Source organism: Rattus rattus, chromosome 2 (assembly GCF_011064425.1).
Source record: "Rattus rattus isolate New Zealand chromosome 2, Rrattus_CSIRO_v1, whole genome shotgun sequence".
NCBI lineage: Eukaryota > Metazoa > Chordata > Mammalia > Rodentia > Muridae > Rattus > Rattus rattus.
In genome coordinates this window covers 2,216,263-2,235,335 of record NC_046155.1, presented here as the reverse complement: position 1 = coordinate 2,235,335, position 19,073 = coordinate 2,216,263, and the positions used below count along the sequence as shown (strand labels likewise).

At 49.6% G+C, this 19,073-nt stretch overlaps 2 protein-coding genes across 3 annotated transcripts; one reads left to right on the top strand and one right to left on the bottom strand.

Moving 5' to 3' along the window:
• Positions 1-8,659: 8,659 nt before the first annotated feature.
• Positions 8,660-16,864, top strand: Fosl1 (FOS like 1, AP-1 transcription factor subunit). Its single transcript, XM_032891169.1, has 5 exons — positions 8,660-8,718; positions 8,814-8,994; positions 11,245-11,442; positions 15,370-15,477; positions 15,837-16,864. Exons 2-5 carry the CDS (start codon positions 8,890-8,892, stop codon positions 16,251-16,253), a joined length of 828 nt encoding a protein of 275 aa, XP_032747060.1. The 5' UTR covers positions 8,660-8,718; positions 8,814-8,889; the 3' UTR covers positions 16,254-16,864.
• A 587-nt stretch (positions 16,865-17,451) lies between these two features.
• Positions 17,452-18,483, bottom strand: Ccdc85b (coiled-coil domain containing 85B). Of its 2 annotated transcripts, XM_032891176.1 has the most exons (2): positions 18,245-18,302; positions 17,890-18,089 (listed from the first exon to the last, which is right to left on the bottom strand). In XM_032891176.1, exons 1-2 carry the CDS (start codon positions 18,300-18,302, stop codon positions 17,890-17,892), a joined length of 258 nt encoding a protein of 85 aa, XP_032747067.1. The 2 variants fall into 2 exon arrangements, with proteins under 2 accessions (XP_032747065.1, XP_032747067.1); XM_032891174.1 differs by having other exon boundaries at positions 17,452-18,483.
• Positions 18,484-19,073: the final 590 nt, after the last annotated feature.

Sequence of the window (19,073 nt, the reverse complement as noted above, 5' to 3'; positions counted from 1 at the left end):
CACCCAGTCCCCAAGACCCCCTTCTAAAAAATAAGACACATAAACATACTCAGAGAAGAGGGTAGCCAGGCAGTGGCACAGACTTTCATTCCCAGGGTGTGGGAAGTAGAAGCAAGTGGACTGTGTGAGTCAGTGTCAGCCTGACCGACAGAGTGAGATCCTGCCTCAGAAAAAACAAACAACAGGGGTTGGGGATTTGGCTCAGTGGTAGAGCGCTTGCCTAGCAAGCGCAAGGCCCTGGGTTCGGTCCCCAGCTCCGAAAAAAAAAAAAGAAACAAACAAACAAACAAACAAACAAACAAACAAAAAAACGGGGCCGGAGAGGTGGATAATGGGATAAGAACACTGTCTGGCTAAAATCAATAAAGTTTAAAAGTAAATAAGCACAAAAAAGTTGTGGAAGGTGGCTTCTACCTATAATCCTAGCACTTGGGAAGCTGAGACCGGAAGACTGCATGAATTTGAGAACAGCTTGACCCTGGCCTATAAGGTGAGACCCCAGCTCAACAAAGCAAACTAATGATTAAAACGAAAAATAAAATCATTAAAATAATCTCTTCCCCATAGCCCTTTTTATGTCCCCTTACTTGGGAGATATAGATAGGCACAAACGCAGATGTAGGCACATACATAAACTTCTCCCAATTACCACATTTTAGAAAGCATTCTGGGAAGGAGGTTTGTTTGTTTGTTTGTTTGTTTGTTTTCAGTGAAATTGTTCATAGAATTGGAGAAACAAACTGTATTTCATGAGGGATTTGGATTTGACCCAGAATGGTGTGACCAATCTTTTGTTACTTTGTGGATTCTTCTCTCTCTCTCTCTCTTTCTCTCTCTCTCTTCCACCTTTTTCCACCCTTTTTCTGCCACCATTTCAACCCCTAACACTAGACAGGAGAGAAAAGGGATAGAGGGGAGAGGAAAAAGATCCCTGAATAGAGCCAGGGGTCGGAAAGAAGGCAATGTTATTGCTAGGCTACTTCATGATGACTGGGGGCATTGAGTTCCTTGGGCAAGTTTGACTTTCACAATCAGGATATCTAATTTCTTCTTGTTGTCTCTTTGTGCACACTACTTAACAAACCAACACCAACAATGACCAACCAACACTCCATCTCTCAGGGTCCTAGCATTTACATAGTCTCTGAAAAGTCCCCAGAGCTCCACATGTCACACAATCACAATTATCTGCAGCTGGCAAAAAACCATGCTCCTGCCAGAGCATGGGGCAAATCATAGTCTGCTGCTATGAACATTCTGGGATATGGATATCCCTCATCCCACACCTGGGATTAAAATGAAAACATATCCTTATAATATTTCTGTGTTTTTTAAAGAAACAAAAATTCCAGAATTGTCACTACAGAATGAGTCTGGGGAAAGGAAATAGCGGGGAAATTGAGTGGTGCAGGATGGGAGTGGCAGTGAGAAGAGAAGGGAGAACACAGAGCAGAGAGACCCCTCTGAGAGACTGAAGAGGCTCACAGTACAGCAGGGCAGCCAGGGCGAAGGAAGCCCAGTGTGCAGGAAGGACACATGTAACCTCTGCATTTGGGAGGTGGTGGGAGGAGGATCAGGGAATCAAGGCTAGCCTCAGCTACACAACAATTTTGAGGCTAGCCTGGGGTATATGAGACTGTTTCAAAACAGGGGTTGGAGAGACAGATCAGCAGTTAGGAGCAGAAGCTACTCTTGCAGAGGACTGGAGTTGAGTTCTCAGCACGCACACAATGGCTATCTACGACCTCCAGTTCCAGGGGATTTGACACCCTCCTCTGGCCTCCCTAAGCACTGCACACATGTGGTCCACAGACATACATGCAGAACAAACACTCACACACATAAAACAAAGATAAATAAATAATTTAATATAAGTGAGCCAAAGCCAACAGAAGTAACCAGAAGATGATGACCTTTGGAGAGCAATCAGTGGAAATCCATGGAAGCCAAATAAAGGCTTACTCTCTGGGCCCAGCATTCCCTCCGAGGAAATGACAGTAACCAGCCACCGAAGGATATAACAGGTATGCTTATGACCACCTTCTTCCCCATGCCCTCGTCCTCTAAATTGGAAGCGTCCTCAAGCCATCAGCAGTAAAATAGGAGGAGTTTTTGAGGACTATTCATGGAATACCACTCCATTTGACATGGGTGACAGCTACAAGGGGTTGTGTATATATGTTAAAAACAAAGTCTGAACTAGCCAGGCAGTGGTGGCACAGGCCTTTAGTCCCATCATTTGGGAGGCAGAGGCAGGTGGATCTCTATGAGTTAAGGTCTACAGAGCAAGTTCCAGGACAGCAGAGCTACACAGTGAGTCCCTGTCTGGAAAAACCAACCAACCAAATACACAACAACAACAACAACAACAACAACAACAACAACAACAAAAATGGCGGTGAGTCAAACACACCAGGTGTTGTCCTCCTTAAGTTTCTTTTTCATCTAAGAGCTAAGGTGATAAAACACGTAAAGAAAAGCAGAACGGCTTCTTGACTCTGAATTGAACAAACGACTTAGACTTTATATTAGATTACATTTTGTTTGTTTTGTTTCTCTGTGTACCTTTGGCTGTCCTGAAACTACTCACTTTGTAGACCAGGCTGGCCTCAAATTCAGAGTTCACCTGCCTCCTGAGTGCTAGGATTAAAGGTGTGTGCCACCACTGCCTGGCTGACTCTTAGATTTATCATCAGAAATAAGGGGTTGGGGATTTAGCTCAGCGGTAAAGCGCTTGCCTAGCGAGCGCAAGGCCCTGGGTTCGGTCCCCAGCTCTGAAAAAAAGAAAAAAAAATGTCAACAAATGAAAAAATACATAAATTAGTTTAAACAAAATTTTTAAATTTTTGTGAATTGAAAGGACATTATTGCTGGGCATGGTGGCTCCCAGCCAGCTACAACTACGTGGTAAGACCCTGTAGCCAAAACAGGACAGAAGGACAACAGCAAGCTGAGTGTCAGAAGCAGGGCTGTAATCTCAACATTTGGAGACTGAGGCAGGAGTGTTCAAGGCCAGCCTCTGCTATACAGCATGTTTGAGGCTAGTCCAAGCTCATGAGACCCAGTCTCCAAATGAAACAAACAGTAGCAAAAGAACATTATCCCCAGGCACAGTATAACTATACACACATAGTTATACATGCGTGCAATCCTAGCACTCCAGAGCCCCAGGCAGGAGAATCTGAGTTCCAGAAAATCTGTACTTTATAAACAGATCTATCTAAAACACACCAAGGGCTTAAAACCATCCTCTATGCGCGCGCGCGCGCGCACACACACACACACACACACACACACACACACACACACACACACACTTTCACTCTGTAGCCCTGACTGGCCTGGAACTTACTATATAGACCAGGCTGGCCCCTCAAACTCAGAGATCTTCCTGCTTCTGCTTCCTGAGTACTGGGATTAAAGGTATTTACCACCACATCCAATGTGTGTGTGTGTGGTTGTTCATGCAATCATGTAGGAGTTCAAACGCTGGAGTCCATGTCTGTGTTTAAAGGAAGGGTGATGTGACAGCTTAGCAGATAAAGGAGCCTGCTTCTGTGCCTGAAGACCTTTGTTCAATCGATCCCTTGGATCCACATAGTGGAAAGCACGAAGGGAGAGTCTACTCTCTCAGGTTGTTTTCTGACCTCCACACAACAGTGATGCCCACAAAATAAATCAAATGTAATAAAAAGATGTGAAGGCAGCTAAAAGCCAGATATCATGGGGTAAGCCTGTACTATAATCACTGGAGAGGGGATTATGAATCAAAGGCTAGCCTGGGCTACATATCAAGACTCTGCCTTTCAACAAAAACAATAGAATGAGAAATAAACATTTGTAAATGATAAGTGTTAATAGTCATAATATAAAAAACTATTCTATACGACTCACTAAAAAAGAAAAGAGAAAAAGAAAAACCAAGTGTGGTGTCCCACAGCTGTGACCCCAGCACTTGAGAAGCAGAAGCAGGAGGATCAGATGTTCAAGATCCTTCTTACCTACATAGAAAATTGTAGGCCAGCCTGGGCCACATAAGATCCTATTTTACAAAAAGAAAAAAAACCTCCAACCTCAGAAACAAAGGACTAGAATAGATATTGTATATAAGAGGCCAACAAGCCAGGAAGTGGTACCACACTTGGGAGGCAGAGGCAGGTGAATCTCTGAGTTTGAGGCTAGCCTAGTCTATACAGCAAGCTCCAGGTTGGCCAGTGCTTCACAAAGAAACCTTGTCTAGAAAAATAAAAACATATCAAAGAAAAACAAAAACAAAGCCAAACAAAGAGAACAATGAGGTGACACTGTGTATCCTCCCATCTTTAATTCTTTTCTTTAATTTTAGGTATTTATTTTATGTGTTGTGTGTGTTTTGTCTGCATGTGTGTACACCACATGAGTGCCTAGTGCTCTTGAATTCTCTGGGTGCTGGTTATTGAACTTGGGTCCTTTGGAAGACCAGCTGGTCTTTTACGTGCTGAGGCATCTCTCCAGCCTGTAGTCTTAATTTTTAGATTCCCCAACTGCAAACTAACGAGGGTTAGCCATGTTGAAGAAATCTAAGCCCTCAAACCCCACTTTGGAAGATTCACAGTACACAGTCCCTTAGGAAAATTGCCTGGAGGCTCCTGAGGGAGACACACCATTTCCACCTAAGGCAAATACCTGAGAGAAAGGAAAGCCTTCGTCCTCCCCAAAACTGGTGCTCTGGTCTCCATCAAAATGCTGTTTGTATCTGGCCCAAAGTGAGCAACGCCAGTCCAGGGACTTATGGATAAGCTGTAACACATACACAGTACAGAATATTACTCAGCCCTCAAAAGATACAAATTATCAAATCCATGAGAGGACACAAATGAACCTTGAAAATCTTTATGTTGAGTTAAAGAAGCCAGACAGAAAAGGTCACATGTTGTGTGAGTCCATTTCCGTGAAATGGTCAGATTGGGCAAAGCTGCATCCACAGAAAGTCGATTAGTGGCTAGCAGGGGATGGGGCAAGGGGTAAATTGGAGTGATTACTTAATGGACGCAGGGTGTTTTTCTAGACCAATAAAGTTTTGAAAGCAGAGAGAGGTGGTGGTTACACAACGCGTGAGTACATGAAAGACGTGGAACTGTACAGTTAAAATGGTGTGTTGTGTGAACTTCACCTCAATTAAAAAGTAAACCAATTTAACAAGAGAAGGGGAACTGGAGAACACAGACATCACCTCCAGCTCCCTGGTGACCCTGAGAAACCGCTAGATGCCAGACTTTCTTCCTTCACCTCCTTTGGCCTCACTGCATCTCAAGAGGTGGGGATTCTCTGGGCTCAGAGGCAGGAAGGCATTGAACCTAGAGCACCCAGCAACCAAGGGACAATGGCAGAACTTCCCAGCAGTCCGCAGCCCCTGGGGTTCTCCTCTGGCTCCCTAGCCACAAGCTGGTGAGGTCAGGCATGGGGAACGTCTGTGCAACCGCAAGGCAGGAGTTAATGACTGATGCGCTTGGAATGTGCTGGTTTTGAAAAGGCCTCTTGTGGCTCCACAGTTACAGCAGGAAGGGACTTTCAAAGTCACGTACACACACTCCACTGGAGACCTGGGCCCGGCTCAGCTGCCACAGTGTGAGGAGGGTGTCGGACCATCCTTTATGCAGCAGGAAGATGAATGCTGACAGGGTGGACTGAAATTCTCCCATGGGCCACCACCTGACTGCCTATGTCACCTGTCTAACACTGGTCAGCCCAAGAGTTCAAACACCAATCTCTCTCTCTCTCTCTCTCTCTCTCTCTCTCTCTCTCTCTCTCTCTCTCCAAAGAGTTCAAACACCAATCCCTCTCTCTCTCTGCCAAAGAGTTCAAACACCAATATCTCTCTCTCTCTCTCTCTCTCTCTCTCTCTCTTCTCTTTCTGCTAAAGAGTTCAAACACCAATCCCTCCCTCTCTCTCTCTCTCTCTCTCTCTCTCTCTCTCTCTTTCTGCTAAAGAGTTCAAACACCAATCCCTCTCTCTCTCTCTCTCTCTCTCTCTCTCTCTCTCTCTTTTTGCTAAAGAGTTCAAACACCAATCCCTCCCTCTCTCTCTCTCTCTCTCTCTCTCTCTCTCTCTCTCTTTCTGCTAAAGAGTTCAAACACCAACCCCTCTCTCCCTCTCTCTCTCTCTCTCTCTCTCTCTCTCTCTCTCTCTCTGTGTTTGTGTGCGTGCGCACCCACGGGTACATGCATGCGTGCTTGTGCGTGTGTTCTCCATTTGCTCATGCTGGAGCGTGAGTGTGTTCATGTGCAAGAGTGCACGTACAACACTCATAAGGACATCATGGGACAGTGTTTGGGACTCAGTTCTCTCCAGACATCATATGCTCCAGGGATTAAACTCAGGTAGTCTGGCCTGTTGTAGCGAGCACTTTGACCTGCAGAGACAGCTCTGCGGCCCTGTTTGGTTTTCTTTGAGACAGTGTCATGTAGCCCAGGCTGGCCTTGATTAAGCTCATTGTGTAGCAGATGCTGAGCTTGAACACCACCGCTCCTCCCGCTTCACCTCTAGCACTCTGGGACCTTAGTGCTCAGCGCCAGGCTTGCCCCTGTGACATTACGGTGTGCATATCTCCAGCAATTCTCAGATGTGGCTGTCACTGTGTCTCAGCTCACAAATGCGGAAACAGGAGCTCACAGATTGAGTGAATCATCCCAGATTCACAGTTGATGGTCATCGCATCCAGAATTCAAACCTAGAACCCAGAGCGTCCTGAGCGTAACATGTATCTATGCGTATTCTTTCTACGGATTCACTACCACCAAGACTCATCTCCCTCTCTCCCCTAACCCCCAACACACATACCTGCATTTCTTTTTTTTTTTTTTCTTTTTTCTTTTTTTCAGAGCTGGGGACCGAACCCAGGGCCTTGCGCTTGCTAGGCAAGTGCTCTACCACTGAGCTAAATCCCCAACCCCTCATGCCTGCATTTCTCTTCCTGGCAAACTGCTGTTATTTCTCTCAGGGTTTCCAAGCACCAGGGCAAGGGAGGGGCACTAGGCTGGGGATTTTCTGAGGATGCTTCAACAGCCATGCACTTTCACATCTGTGGTCTCCTTTGGTCTCAGAGCAGCCCTGTGAGGTCAACAGTGAGGCCCAACACGGACTCGGGAAGGTGACCTGCCTGGGCCACATGGACACAAAGTATATAGTTCTATGACTAGAAACCCAGGGTCACTCTGGCCTCCAGGCCTGAGTCTAAACCATAAAACCCTAGCCTTTGTTCCCAAGGAAGACAACCCAGGACCCTGCTTCCCTGAAGGCAAGTCTCTTCAGTCTCCATTGAAATGGAAGGAATCAGAGAAAGAGTTTGGGGACTCATGAGCTCCCTGTCTGCCATTCTTCATGTACGTGCAATATAAAGGAATGAAGCTCATGGCCTGACTTGGTCACCAGACTCAGCCACTTACTCAGTGGCCTTAAGCAACTCATTTCAATACCTGTCAGCCTCAGTTTTCCCCATCTGTTAAATGGGGGTTATGATGGCATCTACCTCCCCAGTAAACCTGGCCAGGTCTTCACACTTATGAAGACCTTTCACATACTTCCAAAGTAGGATGCTGACACACAGTACTGGAGAAGTGCCTCCAGTCAAAACGCCAGTCAAGAAGCCTTACTTAATGTGTCTCAAGATACCTGTGTCCTTCTGTAGGCTCTCTCTGTCTGTAGAGGCCTGGATTAAAACTTGTGATAGTTCTAGAGATGGTCTCAAACATGTAGTGCATTCTATCTGTGGGTACCTTAAATGTCACTTCATTTAGTATTAAAATATGACAACATTTTGTAACCCTGATTTGTTACAACCTTTTGCTCTATCAGAAGCCTTGACAGCAGTTGAAACTGGGTGTGTGGCGCACTCTTGTAATGTCTGCCCTCTACTCCGGAAGAGAAAGCAAGAATTCCAGGTTATCCTTAGCTACTAAGGAGCTCAAAACCAGCCTGCACTACACTACATGAGACCCTAGCTACAAAAGCCAGGTATGACAGTGGCACATTCCAGCACTTGAGAGGTGAAGGAAGGATCAGGAGTTCAAGGCCAGTCTCAACTAGATACCTGAGACCTCCATCTCAATTGACCTCCCTCCACAAACAACAAGTAAAGCAAGCTCAACTAAACAGACCTCACACCTCCTTCCAGAGCGGTCTTAAGACAGGACAGCTGGGTTGGGGATTTAGCTCAGTGGTAGAGCGCTTGCCTAGCAAGCGCAAGGCACTGGGTTCGGTCCCTAGCTCCGAGGGAAAAAAAAAAAAAAGACAGGACAGCAGACTTGGGTGACTGCCAGGTAAATGGTGGTGGTGGTGATGATGATGATGATGATATTATAAATAACCTATATTTATAATTCACAGTTTTCAGACACTTTTCCCTTTCTTCTTTCCAAGTCTCAGCGCGAGACCAGGTGTCTACAGGATTGTTTGTTTCGCCTTGTTCTGTGGCTTGGGAACCTTGACTAGTCTGGACGGGGCGGGGCGCAGCTACAAGCCCCAACCTCTGCTAGGTGCGTCAAGGGGAATCCTCGCTGCACCTGGGCGCGGCAAGGAAATTGCACCATGTATGGGCAGCTGCGTCAGAGGGGGCGTGGCCGCCGCGGATGCTAGGGGACGCCAAGTCGGTCGCTTTTTCCCAGTAGAGGCGGCTTGCCACCAGAACTGGGGGTCGTGAAGTTCCGAGCGGACGGGTCCACGGAGGTTCATCTGGAGAGGTGGGTCCCCTGCGAGGTGAAAGGCGCCGCTGCGACACACCCCCACCCCCCGCGGTGCAGTGGTTCAGCCCAAGAACTTTTCATTCATAAAAAAGACCAGACTCTGCGAGGCGCGAGTGAGTCAGAACCGCAGCCGCCGACGCGGACCCTACCGAACATCCAGCCCAGGGCATGTACCGAGACTTCGGGGAACCGGGACCGAGCTCCGGGGCTGGCAGCGCGTACGGTCGCCCCGCGCAGCCCCCGCAAGCTCAGGCACAGACAGTCCAGCAGCAGGTGAGTCTGGCCGAATCCCCCGGGGGATCTGAGTTTGGACAGCATTGGGGATGCTAGAGTTAGTCTAGTATGCCCGGGATTAGGACTGGGGGTCCCTGAGCAGCAGCTAACTCTAATGGTCGCGACCGAGGATCCTGCACATTCTGCGTGGTCCGGGAACCCATGTACCGGGTGGCCAAGGGGAGGCGCGCGGCGGGAAGCGCGAAGATCTGCTAATTCTCCTTCTCGCTCCCCTGGCTGACTGTCAATCTGCCCCTCCATCTCGGTTACGGTCTTTAATTTCCTCATGTCTGCCCCCTAAATACGCTGTTCCCCCAAATACCTGCCCCATCCCAGACTGGACAGGATCAGAGGACTCCATCTCCAATTGATATCTGGGACCTGGAGTCTGGGCACCTAGGAGACGGGGTCCATGAGAACCCAGTCGGGACAGCGAATTCTTAGCAGCCTGTCGTCAGTGGCTGTTCGTGTGTCGCTCTAATTGTCCGTGTCCCTTTACGCGGTCAAATCCTCATCTTTTTGTGTGCTGTATAGATAGAGCTCATGGGCCCCAGGCAGTGGCTCTGAGGGGTTCCTGGAGACCACGAAGTGTTGAGACGTGCGCCGGGGTCATCTGCCCGGCAACTTTCGCGCTCCATCTTCTCGGCACTCGACGTCTCCCACTGCTGGATAGGGGCACTTGTGAGGTTGCAGGTGCCCATTTCCTGTCGAGGGGCCGCGAGCACGTGTCGCCAGGGGAGGGAAGAACTGCGTCCGTTTCGCCGAGTCACAGCGGCCGAGTCACTGAGGCTGAGTCACCCTGGGTGCCCCTCCCTTCCTGGCCCCAAACGGCCCCTAGGACCGACGACCTGGGAGCGGGAGATGCCCCTGGCAATGCTTCTAGCCCAGAACTGGGGGTCACTGAGCTGCTGCATCCCCCAGTATTGGGCTGGGGACATAGATGTCCAAACTTGTCTAGGCGTGTGAGGTGCTTCCTGGACTGAAGGGGCCCCACACCCTTAGCTCACAGAACTTGAACCCAGTTTTCTCTCCCAGGACACTCAGCCCCCACGCCCACTGCCACCACCACTCAATCCTAACACATGCCTCAGATTTCTGGAAGAAAAAGAACGAAAGAATGTCAGGCCCCTTATGGGAGACTTTTACTCTCTTTACCTTATTTCATGGACTCAAAACCCCATCAATTTTGAACCTTCAAGTTTTTGAATCGACAGCGGGGCATGCATTGAATCCCAGCATTCAGGAGGCAGAAGCAGGCAGATCTCTGGAAGTTTGAGGACAATTTATTCTACAAAGTGAATTCCAGGCCAGCCAGAGCTACATAATAGAGAGACCCTGTCTCAAAACCAAAATAAAATTAAAAATTAAAGAGCCGATTAAACTGATTTCTGAGCTATGAGAGCCGGCTTTCTCAGCAGCAATGAAATGTTGAATGGTATTAATAAGAATGATATTAAGGGAAACTGAGGCAACACAGGCTAAATAATGTGCCTCAGTCTCAAAGCCAGCCAATGGCCAAGTTGATGCTTGAAACAAGACTCCCAAGTTATGGTGCTGCACGTCTATAGTCTGGGTGCCTGGGAAGTGGAGGCAGAAGAATTAAGAGTTTAGATCTAGGGTCGGGGATTTAGCTCAGTGGTAGAGCGCTTGCCTAGCAAGTGCAAGGCCCTGGGTTCGGTCCCCAGCTCTGAAAAAAAGAAAAAAAAAAAAAGAGTTTAGGTCTAGCCTAAGCTACATGATTACCTTCCCCCCAACCCCCAACAACAAATTCTCTTACTTGATTCTCAAAGTTGCCTTGGGAGCTTTTTGGGAGCTCGAAGCTGAAAGTATGTTTGTCTTCGAGGATGGTGTAGGAATGCGTGAGCCCCTGCCATTTTAGGCTCAAATCTCAGTTTCTATTTATTAGCTGTGGGTCTATGGGTAACTGTTCTCCTGTCTGAAAAGGAGGATATGGCAGCTGTCTGAGTCACTGTTTGTTCAGTAGTTGGAACAGTATTGAACAGTCCATACTTGATTTACAAAAAAAGAACAAAACTATCTCTGATGGGGAACAGGTAGAGAGACATCTTGTGACCGGCCCAAAGTCACACAGCTCCTGAACAAGTAAGTTTCTGATTGACAAATTGTGGTTCCTTGTGGTCTCCCAGAACCAGTATCTACACTGATGTTAAGGGAGACAGAAGTCCAGCTTCTGTACCCTGGAAGCCCCTCAATTCACACAGACCTTATCATTCCCTCCTTGTTTCTCAGAAGTTCCACCTTGTGCCAAGCATCAACGCTGTCAGTGGCAGCCAGGAATTGCAGTGGATGGTGCAGCCTCATTTCCTGGGACCCAGCGGCTATCCCCGACCTCTGACCTATCCCCAGTACAGTCCCCCTCAGCCCCGACCAGGAGTCATACGAGCCCTAGGGCCACCTCCAGGGGTGCGACGCAGGCCCTGTGAGCAGGTAAGGAACAGAGATGTTGCACTTTCGATAGCCCTTAGGGGTCCTACTAGACAGGGGCTGGATCTTGCTATGAGGGAATTTCTATTCCGCATAGGAGTCCCTGGGACACCAAGAAAGAGGTAAAAGGTCACCTTCGAGTCAAGGGAAGCTTCCTGGAGAAGGCTACATGTTAACCTAGACCACTGATACGATTTGTGTATGGAAAGCTGAAAAGAATCATTTTGGGATAGAGTTGAAGGCACAAGAATCGAGGTGGAGGGGACAGAGTGTAAAGTTGCTCACATGTCTCCACTGTCTCGTGCACAGGGTGGAGGGAAGGCTGATGCTGTCCCTTGGGTCAAGGGAAGAGTAGGAATGAGTGTTCTTTTCAACATTCTCTGACTCTCAGCCTCCCTATTTCTTTTAATTACCACAACAAGTGAGTGGGCAGTGGTGGTGAACGCCTTAACTCTGAGCACTGGGGAGGCGGAGGCAGGCAGATCTGTAAGTTCGAGGCCAGCCTGGTCTACAGAGTGAGCTCTAGGACAGCCAAGGCTACAGAGAGAAGCCCTGCCTCAAGAAAGAAAGAAAAAGTGAATGGGAAGTGTATTTCAGGTTTTCCGTCTTCCAGCAGAGGAAGTGAAGCATAGAGAGACACTCACTCATTCAAATTCATGTGAACGTGAGGAATGAGACAGTTCTGGCCTTGGCCTCAGCTCTATCAACTCCCAAAGTTAGAGCTTAATGAGCCAGTCTCAGCCAGAGCTCCCAGGAGGTTGCAGACAGAGTGAGCTGAGAACTTTTCCTCCCTGAACTCCTTTCTAAAATAAATAAGGTCATGTTTTGGTCGGTTTGTTTGAGGTAGGGTCCTGAGATCCTCCTGTCTTCCCAAATGCTAAGATTACAGGTGTGCTAGAAGCCTGGCAGGGATGAAAGACCTTTTAGGTCTTGGCACTGCTTTTCCTCCCCCTGAAGTACTGAGATGAGTCTATTGCAGGGAGCTCTCTTATTCAAAGCTAGTGTGCTGGGCCTGTGATCCCAGGACTTGGAAAGTAGGGACAGGAGGAGCCATTCACGTCCACTCTCAGGAACATGGAGTGTTTAAGGTCAGCCTATGATACATAAACTCTGTCTCTGATAACCAAACAGTAAACTCGACTTAAATGTTAAGTAAGAAAATATGATGTAAGAAACAAGCCTGGTTGGGGGGGGTTACCTGTGGTGCAGACCCTGCTTCAAGCCTGAAACCCTGGACACAATCCCCAGTGTATACACATTCCCAAGTGAAGGCGCACCCTCGCCATGATGTCTCGGTAGAGGACGGAGAGGGAGGGCAAGACCCTGGGAGATATGTGAGAGCGGCCAGAGAAGAGCCAGCAGCAGGCTTCCCAGCAACTGAACCGCTTACTTCTGTGATCAGCTGGGGCATGAGCAAGAGGCAAGCCCAGGAGCTGGAGAGATGGCTCAGTTAAGAGCATGCTCTGCTCTTCCAGAGGTCCTGAATTCAAATCCCAGCAACCACATGGTGGCTCACAACCATCTGTAATGGGATCTGATGTCCCCTTCTGGTGTGTCTGAAGACAGCTACAGTGTAGTTATATATAATAAACAAAATCTTTAAAAAAGGGGTTGGGGATTTAGCTCAGTGGTAGAGCGCTTGCCTAGGGAAGCGCAAGGCCCTGGGTTCGGTCCCCAGCTCCAAAAAAAAAAGAACCAAAAAATCTTAAAAAAAAAAAAAAGAGGCAAGCCCAGGGTGAGCAGTGAGCTGAGGGTAGGTGGCTCCATCAAACAGCCTTCCACTCAGTGTGAACTGAGTGGATATAGAATCGTACTCTGGAACTCTAACAAATTAGTCATCCTTCCTGAGCTTCAATTCCTTACATGTGAGTATATAGAGGTCTGCAGAGGTGACTCAGCAGAAGCTCTGGCTGCTCTTGTGCAGGACCCAGGTTCCATTCCCAGCATGTAGCAACTCTCTGTCCATATTCCCCCACAGCTTCTCATGCCCTCTTCTGCCCTCCACCAGCACTGCATGCATGTGCTGTGCATTCCACACACAGGCAAAGCACTCACACACAGAATCTCCTTGATTCTTTTTTTTTTTTTTTTTGAGACAGGGTTTCTCTGTGCAGCCCTTGCTATCCTGGAACTCACTCTGTAGCTGACTTCAAACTCACAGAAGTCTGCTTGTCTCTGCTTCCCGAGTGCTGGGACTAAAGGTGTGCGCCATCACCACAAGCCATTTTTTTTTTTTTTTTGGTAAATTTTATGAATGAGTGTTTGTGTGTATACCTACATACCAGAAGAAGGCATCGGATCCTCTTATAGATGGTTGTGCTTGGATTTGAGCTCAGGACCTGTGAAACAGCAGTAAGTGCTCTTAACTGCTAAAACATCTTTCTAGCCCCAAGCTCATTTTTAATTTAAAAAAAAAATTTATTTATTTATATTTTTTATATGAGCACACTGTAGCTGTCTTCAGACACACCAGAAGAGGGCATCAGATCCCATTACAGTTGGTTTTGAGCCGTTGTGTGGTTGCTGGGAATTGAACTCTGGAAGGGCAGTCAGTGCTCTTAAGCATTGGGTCATCTCTCCTGTCCACATTTTTTAATCTTTAAAAAAAAAAAAAAAAAAAAAAAAAGGGGCTTAGGCAGTGAATCTCTGTGAGTTTGAGGACAGCCTGGTCCAGGACAGCCAGGGCTACACAGAGAAACCCTCTCAAAAACCAAACAATCTATGTAGGGGAGCCGGTGAGATGGCTCAGTGGGTAAAGGTGCTTGCTGCCAAGCCTAATTACCTGAGTTCCATCCTTGAAAGGAGAGAACCAACCTCTCAAAAGTTGTCCTCAGACCTCCACAGGTGCTATGGCATACTTACACACACACACACACACACACACACACACACACACACACACACACACAGGACTATATATATGAATATTATGACTCTAGCCAGGCATAGTGTGGAACATGCCTTTAATCACAGCACTTGGGACGGGTGAAGTTTGAGGCCAGCCTGGTCTACAGAGTGAGTTCCATGACAGTCAGAGCTATGAAGAGAAACCCTGCTTTAAAAACAAAGCAAACAACAACAAAAAGAATCTACACAGGGAAGACCAAAGGGATGGGGGACGGAGGCTGACACAAGGTTGCAGTCCTAACACTTAGGAGGTGGAGGTCGAGGAATGGGGCTCTGAGACCAGTCTTGCCTACATGTTGAGTTTAAGGCCAGCCTGAGACACATGCCAGATGTGGCAGCACACATCTTCACCTGGGTGGTAGAGGCAGGTGGGTCTCTGTGGGTCCCAGGCTAGCCTGGTCTATAAATCAACTTCAAGGCCAGGCAGGGCTACTCAGAGATTCTGTCTAAAGTACAAAGAAACAAAACTGAAAAGCAGAAAAAAAAAATCTATGTAAGGGGTGTAACTCAGTGGTAGAGCATTTGCTAGCCTGCACCAGGCCATGGGTTTGATCCCTAGCACTAAATGAAAGTCCTAGAAAGTGCTTTGCTAGTAACTTTTGGCACTCAAGGGCACCTCCTACTATTCATAGCTCCTGTGGGGAAAGAAATCCCATCTTCCACAGATGAGAAGGCTGAGAGAGTTCTGTAAAAAGAGATAATCATGTCTCACACACTCAGGAGAGACGACTACTTCAGCCTGAGAGATGAGAAGGCCTCCTGGGGTCCCAACATCTTAGTCCAGTCCTAAGATGAGGAAGGTCAAAGTTTATGGAGAGGGAAAGCATTACAGGAAAGAAACCAGCAGTAAAGCCAGGTGTGGCTGGGAACGTCATCTAGGAGGTGACCAGCCGCTGGTACACAGAAGCAACTGTGGAGTGTGGGTACCTAAACCACAGGCTGACGGAAAGTTGGATGGCCAGCTCAGGGCAGCTGGTGGCTCAGGGTCAGCCTCATTGTCCCCCTTCTTCTCTCCCAACCTAGATCAGCCCGGAGGAGGAAGAGCGCCGCAGGGTGAGACGCGAGCGGAACAAGCTAGCAGCTGCTAAGTGCAGAAACCGAAGAAAGGAATTGACAGACTTCCTGCAGGCGGTGAGCATCATCTGATACAGAGGGTCCCCAGGCCCGGAACCACCGAGCCTAAGAGGGGGCTCGGCTTCCAGGAACACAAGAGACCCAATAAGTTACTCTTCCACACTCTGCCTTCCTCCCTGTCCGAGGGGAAGTCCTGGAAAAAGGATAAGGGAAAGTGGCTTAAATATTGTTTGTCTTGGGCTTCGAGGCAGAGTCCAAGTTGGTAGGCAAATCTCCTAAGACGCCTGGGCCTGATGGGAGTCATGCCCATTTTCTCCCAGGGGCTCATGGGAGTTGCAGTCCAGACTTGTTGGGGATTCCAGGCACAATCCCTACTCCAGCCTTCATTTTCCTAACTTTCTGCTAATCCTGTAAAGGAGACCGACAAATTGGAGGATGAGAAATCGGGGCTGCAGCGTGAGATCGAAGAGCTGCAGAAGCAGAAGGAACGCCTTGAGCTGGTGCTGGAAGCCCATCGCCCCATCTGCAAAATCCCAGAAGAAGACAAGAAGGACACAGGTGGTACCAGCAGCACGAGTGGGGCGGGTAGCCCACCGGGCCCCTGCCGCCCAGTGCCTTGTATCTCCCTTTCTCCAGGACCCGTACTTGAACCGGAAGCACTGCATACCCCCACACTCATGACCACACCCTCTCTGACTCCTTTTACTCCGAGTCTGGTTTTCACCTATCCTAGCACACCAGAGCCTTGTTCCTCAGCTCATCGAAAGAGTAGCAGCAGCAGTGGTGACCCCTCCTCCGACCCCCTAGGTTCTCCCACACTCCTGGCTTTGTGAGGCACCCAGCCACACCCCTTGCGGGTGCTACCCCTAGTCATCTCCTTTCCCGTTCATCCAGCAGGCCTGGACCGTACCCATGCCCCAAACCAGCAGGTCTTTTATCTCTTCCAAGTAGAACAAACATGTTATGCTTTGATATAGAGCCAGCTTGGGGGTCCCCAAAGCTGCTCACTGTTTCTCTAGAGCTGGCCTATCATAATTTGCACACAGAGAAAATATGTCCCCTCTGCCAGAGTAAGCCTGGCAGCTCTGACTTTGTAGATCCCCAGTGGTCCTTTGATGCCTTGCAGACCACTTTCCCACACCATGTCACTTTCTTCATGTTATCCAGCCTACTCTAAGCCTAGATAGAAGGTGCCCTTTAACTAGCCTAGAACACTAACTCATACAGCACCAACAGCCAGCAGCACCAGGACACCCTGCAGGCTCCTCCTGATCAGGAGGCACCAACGGCTTCCGTGATGAGCTGAGCTGTACTCCCTAGCTCTGAGAAGCTTTTAGCTCCGGGGTATCCAAGCCTCCACAGCAAGGGCAGCTGCTATTTATTTTCCTAAAGAGACTATTTTTATACAAACCTTCCAAAATGGAATAAAAGGCTTGAAGCTCTAGTCTGAGTTGTCATGTTGGATCCAGAGGCTAAAGGAAACCGTTTGGAACAGGAGCTCCAGGTTCCAGTCTTAGCTGTGACCTTGAAGAAACTGCCATATATGTTTTTGGACTTCGATATTCTCACCTGAAGAATGGGGCTACCTCTGTTCTGCCTGTACTGAGAGATTGAGAATGCTTTGGAGTGCAAGCAAAGAAGATTATCAATTATTTTCCCCATGGGAACCCACATTACTTCTGTCTTAAGGACTGGGGGCAGGGAAGGACGGCAGTATATCCTTCCACCATCCGACCAGGCGGGCTCAGTGGGCTTTAGGCCCCCAACACCTGCTTCCTGTCCCATTGTTTTGGACAGGAAGGAGCCTGGAAGGGAGCTGGAGCCACTTCAGTGGCCGGATTTCGGCCTGTCTTGGCGCCCTTCGGGGGAGTTAGTGGTCTACCACAGTCTCAAATCCTACCCCAAATCCAGGTGATGGGGAGTCCGCCCTAGCTCTGCAGCACCGCTGATGGGAACTGCACCGCATCTCTGGGTTTCCGCCCTCTTCCCAACCCCGGCGAGTTCCAGACACAAGCTGGCCAGGCTTCAGGCTCTGCTTCCTTCCCAGTTTATTAGTCCCCACCCAACCACCCAGCAAGTCCCTCCACTTCAGTCTCCATTCCCCTGCTGCTCTGCCAGCAAGAGCGAGGGGCCCTCCTCAGTGCCAGGGCTTTTTCAGTCCATGCCAGCGCCCTGGTGCTCAGCCGAAGCTGCGACCAGGTCTGGAGGTCCACGGCATTCCCCACGCTCAGAGAGCAATCCAGGCAGGCATTGGCGTGGAAAATGCGGCGCCCTCAGTCATCAGGAGAGCAGGTTAGGGGCAACTGATCCGGGCTGCCCACACTGCCAGTGCTGGAACTTCCATCGCCTAGGTCGCGGGGTCCGCACGGTGGCAGGGCGAGCTCGGGTGTGGGCCCAGCACCTGAGCCCACTGCGCCGCCGGGGCCACCACGGGGGCCCCACTCTTCGCCCAGTGCTAGGCAAAGCTCCTTAAGGGCCAGATTTTCCCGCAGCAGCTCCTCCTGGCGGCCTTCCAGCTCGGCTAGCTTCTGCCAACAACCACCCAGGTCCTCGCGCACCGCCCGGGATGCTTGGGTCCCAAAGAGCTGCCACTGGCGCGCCGCACGCCGTCCTCGTTGGCGCTCTGAGTCCAGGAAGCAGCAGAGGTCGCGCAGCTCCCGGTTCTCCGCCTGCAGACGCCGGTTGAGCTGTTTGAGCTCACGGATCTCGCCCAGGTGACCCTGCAGCTGCCGATTCACCTCCTGCATCAGGCGGCCGCGCTGCACCAGCGCTGCCAGGCGCGCCGCCTCCTCCCGCCGCAGGCGCCGCACCAGCTCCTCCTTACCCAGCGCCGCCATCTCCTCGTCCGTCAGCTCCTCCAGGCCGCCTGCCTCGGCCTCCATAGTTGATCAGGCAGCTGCAGCATCGCCCGCCCACGGCCGCGGCTCTGAAGCCCCTCCTCGGGCCGGTTGCCGCTCAGGCTCCGGCCCGGGCTCTGGCTCCGAGGACCGTAGGCAGTGAAGGAGGCAGCGTAGGCTGCAGCGGCTACCTTGGGGTGGGCACGAGGCAGGGCGCGCGCCGGGGCGGGGCCTCATGATGTTGCCGAAGAAGAGCCAATCCAGAAAGCCTCCTGGGAAGGGGCGGAGCCTAAGCCTGGAGCTTTTTTTTCTCGCCCACTCCGGACCTGGATGTCACGACCCTCAAACAGCAGGGACCTTCTCTCTCCTTTCCTTCTATGGTCATCTCAGCTGGACTTGAAGGCGTTGCAGGACTCCATGTTCCAAATCTCCTCAAGCACTTTTTGAGAACTGATATTCAGGTGTCTGCCTTTGACTCCTGCCCACCCCTCAACAGAAGCTAAACAGATGTCTTACTGGGCTTTTTTCCCCTTTGCTGGAACTCTGAAGCATCACTCCCAGCTACTCCAAATTTAGAGTCAAAGGTCCTGGCTCATTCCCAACCAACCCTCCCTCCCAGAGACCGTTTCCTGTCCGCAGGATGAGCCATCCAAAGGATTTGATTGTTTAATAAACCTTTGTTGTGTGAAAGGTCCGTTCAGAAATAAACTTAACGAGAATCCTGTACTTGACCAAAAAGGTCAAAAATCTGACAGAAGAAGCCAAGGCTACACAGAAACCTTGTCTTTTTTTGGGGGGGGGGAGGAGAAAGAGAGA